Consider the following 5022-nt stretch of genomic DNA (forward strand, 5'->3'; position numbering starts at 1 on the left):
CTATAGTCTTTGCAATAACAAATCTAAAATCTATTATATAAATTGCTAATATTGCTGATTCTTCCGGTTACATCGTTACGTCAAAGCTTCCCAACTATTCAAGATGGCAGCAGCAATGGATGTTGACACGCCGAGCGGCACAAACAGTGGATCAAGCAAGAAGCGTTTTGAAGTTAAAAAGGTATGGTTGTATTCGTTAACAACAAGGGAATGATAAGAAATTGCTAAATTAGTCAGCAGCCACAGAATTCTGCTAACAAAGTCCATTGCCGCGCGGTACCTGATTAACCACCCAACTTTAGCATGGGGACGCTAGCATTAACTAGCCAGTTAAACGTTAGCTACGTAGCTTTAGCCTGCTTCAGGGAATGAATTTGCATTTCTGTTTGAGGACTTAAAGGACCAAGATGTACCTTTGCTGGGATTTTTTAAACTACCAGTCCTAACTGGGCAAAAAACCGTGTGAATAATGAAAACAGATGTAAAGTTCTAACGTTAAAACTTAACTAACATTACAAAGATCAGGGAGCTAGGTTAGCTTAATTAGCTAAGCTGCGTTTCTAGGGATTTTGCTGATATAAAGAATATCCAGTAATAGTGTTCGTGTTCTTTTTGTGTTGACATTTAATATAACAGGGAGTGTCTACACTTAATCTCAAATGAAATAAACACGGTTTTCTCAGTTTTGGGAAGTTGCCACAGATGAATGGAGTGAAACTGTCATACTTCCTTCATGACTGCTGACATTACATTAGGTATGTTAGTTACTACGTTTTTTTTCTGAAACTTTACGCGTAAGTACAAATAAAGGGCGCATATATGGTCATAAGATAAATCTAATTTGAATACGTTTTGTAAATTAAGATAATTAAAAAAAAAACTCTTCCAAAATTGTTGTATGCCAATAGACAGGTTGGAAATGTCTACCAAAATGCAACCTTCCTGTCTTACAGTTTGGATACTGTGTATTGATCTTTTGTAATAGACAATAAAGACAGTATTTTTAAGTTCCCTTAACCAGATATGGACATTTGAACTTTTTTAACCAAAGTGTACATGTGGCAAGACATTGGGAGGTTCTTTGTAATATGTGCTTCCAAATAACTTACATTATGCAAGAAAATAAAATAAAAAAGGCTTAGAAGGGCAGGTGTTTAGGGTGTTTAGGATTTTTATTTATTTATTCTTGATTTTATTCCTACAGTGGAATGCCGTGGCACTATGGGCCTGGGACATTGTGGTGGATAACTGTGCTATCTGTAGGAACCACATCATGGATCTCTGTGAGTTTACTTAGACATAATTTTGACTACTTAGTCCACTGATATACATTCTGGGTGTGAATAAAGACATAGTTTTGTCAAAAAGATCTGGAGCCTCAATAAGCTCTTGCATTTCTGTAATACATGTAACCCTCCTCTATCAGGCATAGAGTGTCAGGCCAATCAAGCTTCTGCAACCTCTGAAGAGTGCACGGTAGCCTGGGGTGTCTGCAATGTGAGTATCAAAATAGGCCTTTAATGGCCTTTTTCCACTAGCACCTACTTGACTTGGTGTTTAGGGTTTTCCATTAGATTGTAGCACGCGCAACCACATACTTATTTTGTAGCACCTACTGGAATGTGGTTCAAAGGGAGCTAAAAATTTGATGTGTACAGACTGCAGGTCACTGATTGGCCAGAGTGAAATCACAATATTTGTAAATACAGTGACTCCTTCACAAAACCTGGCAATTTCAACCATGAGATTTTATTTCTGTAATCGTCAATGAGGGAAATGGCTACTTTCAACCCCACGCTGTGGAAATTTTTGTACTTGGTGGCTGATGAGATTCAGTTGGCGCTCAGAGCAATCTGAAATCATACGTTTTTGTCACATACAAATGATGTGACAGATCTTTTGGGTTGTCTTCCTATAATGACCCCACGCTAATGAGGCGATACTCAGTTGTAATGGAAATGAGTTAAACTGAGAACAATCAAGGCGAGTAAAGCTGAGTAGGTAGGTACTAGTGGAAAAGAGACTTAACAGTATGTCATTTTGTCAGTCATTGTGATTTTCTCTCATGTGCAAAAGCATTCATTGTGGTGCTTCATAAGGTTTGCTTGTTAAAGGGACATTGTGTAAGAATTACTGCCATCCAATGTTGGAATTATGTATTACATTCTAATGTCTTAAGCTTGTATAACTAACTTTATTTATTTGTAACTTTATTCACTGCTGCCATATCCATAACACATTTCACCTACTTCCATTTACTTCACAATACCAGCAACCGGACCCCCGCCCCTTCACAAGAAGTATCTATATATATATATATATATATATATATATATATATATATATATATATATACTATACAGTAACACAGTTACTGTATTTTAAACTTAGCACTCAGGTGAAGAAGTTTCCTTTGCAAAATAATTGGTCAGGGGGAAAACATCTGGTGGATGCAAATTCACTATCAGATATCTTTCCTCTGTGTTTAGAAGGAAGTATGGTTCTTAAAGAGGGATCAGATCTCAACGGGGAAACTGTCCTTGACACAGAACTGTTTTTTTGTCACAGTAAAAGCCAGCTCATAATGCCTTCCCACCAGCTTTTAGTTCAGTTTTACCATGACTATAAAGCGACTGAAACCACATAAACATACACTACTGTACCAAGAAGGCTGGTGTATTTTAGCAAAAAGTACTTACGCTGCCCATGATAACAAGCAACACTCAAACACAACCGAATGAAAAAAGTTAGCTTTAGGCTAATTTGATTTATCTGTCGAGGAGAAAGATGGCAACTTCAGCATCCCTTTCAAAATCTTTCTCCTTCTTAAACTGCTACCTGGAGAAGGCTAGCCCAATGTTTTTCCTATTTGTATTTGTCCTTTTTGTCTCGTCATGCTGCCTTGTAAGTCCCCTTTTTGACAATGATAAAACCAGGGTAGTAAGCCGCTCTTGTTTATCTTCTCCCGCATCTCGCTGTGCGGTAGCTCACAGGGAAAATGCATAGTTGGTGCTATTTGTCCTTTGCTGTAGTTTCAAGAAGGCAGACCGTCATGACCGTATGTATTAACAAACCTAAAATTCTTTGCTTGTGAGAATGTGATAAATCTTTAGCGGAAGTCATAATACACCAATGATAGCACATATATACATGATGGAATGCAACAGCATACAGTTAGAGCAGAATTTTACTAGTTTCTATAAGGATGTAAACCCCATAACAATATAGTAAATATATAGATTATTAGTTTGGGATCTCAGTTTGGAGCATCAGTTATTGTTAAATAGTGTTCATGCTAATTTTAAAGCCAATCAGTTGATGAGTCCTTCTATTGATGCTTGTTTTTCTCTTCCACAGCATGCCTTCCATTTCCACTGTATTTCACGCTGGCTGAAAACCAGACAGGTGTGTCCTCTGGACAACAGAGAGTGGGAGTTTCAGAAGTGAGTATAATCTAATACTGTGTATCAGGGGCTTTCAGAGTGTGAGATGATGAGCTCCCCATCATAAAAAGTTTGAAAAAGACGCAGAACTCTTACTGGATTATTGAATTATTTAATGTCATTCAGCGTGTTAGCCAAGATAATGACAAGAATGAAAAATACTTTATCCCAGAGGGAATTTAAGATAACCACATGGTGCTGGGTGACATTTCCAAAATACATAGTCTATATATATATATATATATATATATATATATATAGTAAATTCCTTCTAGAATTAATGTAGCTGAGCCCTTCAACCACATCACAAAAGTTGACATTATTTTGGTAAGTAATGTCATGTTTCCTCAACTCCATGTACTGTTTGGAGGATTAGCTCTCAGTTTGAAAAGATCTGCTGTAGCATGAGAATATTCTATGGTAGTACAGATATCTGGCTTTTCTGCCTCAGTGAGGAGTGCTTAATATTTATTAAAATGAACACTTGTATTGATCGCACATCTTATGCTTTCACAGATACGGACATTAGCTGGATTACTGTGGACCCTTTTCTTGGATTCAGCAAACGTCGCCCTCAATGCTTCTTTATTCCTTCCCACTTACAATCCTGTTATTTTACACACATCTTTGTTTTGGTATATTGTAAGTACTTAAATAAACAAATGTTGTCTCAGAGCTTGGGTTCCTTACACAGCTGTGGTGTTTTTCTCATGTTCAGAGTTCTTAGTTATTACATTAAAATTCTGGCTTATTTAAATTAAGTGCTCTTCATTGCTTTGGTTGTTGAGAAGATACACCTTGATGATTGGGTTTGAGCACATGGTGACGAGAGGAATTTGCTCACTCAGATCGGCTTTGATGCTCAGCGAGAGCCAGGTCTGACCATGCGCTACAAAGCAGTAATCCTCTGGCTGAATCACAGATGCTCTGGAGGGATTAAAGGGACCCAGTGACCCACTCTCCCTCTGAGCCTGATGTATACCACAGGAACGCGCAGAGTGCTTCGATTTAAGTAGGAATGGAGCTGCAAACGACAGTTTTTACAATGCATTTCAAATTTGATCAAACATTTTTGAGTCACTTAATGTAAAATTGCTAAATAAACCTTTTAATTAACCTTGTTAATTGATATTTGAACAATTATTTACATTATCAAATAATTACATCACTCATTGAGTCAACAAAATCCTCAATAGTTCAAAATGTTTTCAAGTTTCCTTTTATCTGGCTGTCTGCTGAAAACCCAAATAAATTCAGATTTTCCCATTTGAAAACTTAAGTCTTTTCTTTTAGCAATTACAATTTGAGACACCAGTTTTACACCCATGTAGGGCCGTGCACATTTAAACCTAACGAAGCACTCGTGAAATCCATGCTAAAATAAGATGGCTCTATCATTCCTAAAAATTCGAACCTTTAAATGGGTCCCTAACCAACAGCCGAGGATGGTGACAATGAGACAAATACTTGGTAAAAGCGGAGGCAAAACGGGAGGTAAAGAAAAAAAAAAAAATCGGGAGTCAAAATATAACCTATAAATATAATTCAGCAAGAAAGGGGGAAAAAAAATCAAACCTGC

At 37.1% G+C, this 5022-nt stretch overlaps 1 protein-coding gene across 1 annotated transcript; it reads left to right on the top strand.

Moving 5' to 3' along the window:
- The first annotated feature begins 26 nt into the window (after positions 1 to 26).
- Positions 27 to 4118, top strand: rbx1 (ring-box 1, E3 ubiquitin protein ligase). The gene is made up of 5 exons (XM_042009577.1): positions 27 to 181; positions 1205 to 1283; positions 1427 to 1497; positions 3358 to 3443; positions 3960 to 4118. Exons 1-5 carry the CDS (start codon positions 104 to 106, stop codon positions 3970 to 3972), a joined length of 327 nt encoding a protein of 108 aa, XP_041865511.1. The 5' UTR covers positions 27 to 103; the 3' UTR covers positions 3973 to 4118.
- Positions 4119 to 5022: the final 904 nt, after the last annotated feature.

This window comes from Melanotaenia boesemani, chromosome 2 (genome assembly GCF_017639745.1).
Source record: "Melanotaenia boesemani isolate fMelBoe1 chromosome 2, fMelBoe1.pri, whole genome shotgun sequence".
NCBI classification, from domain to species: Eukaryota; Metazoa; Chordata; class Actinopteri; order Atheriniformes; family Melanotaeniidae; genus Melanotaenia; species Melanotaenia boesemani.

Bases quoted from the DNA above. Each gene is read 5' to 3' on its own strand.
- rbx1 (XM_042009577.1), top strand. From the start codon at position 104: ATGGCAGCAGCAATGGATGTTGACACGCCGAGCGGCACAAACAGTGGA. The intron at 182-1,204 runs GTATGGTTGTAT...TTATTCCTACAG, and splicing joins AGCGTTTTGAAGTTAAAAAG to TGGAATGCCGTGGCACTATG. The intron at 1,498-3,357 runs GTGAGTATCAAA...TCTCTTCCACAG, and splicing joins TAGCCTGGGGTGTCTGCAAT to CATGCCTTCCATTTCCACTG.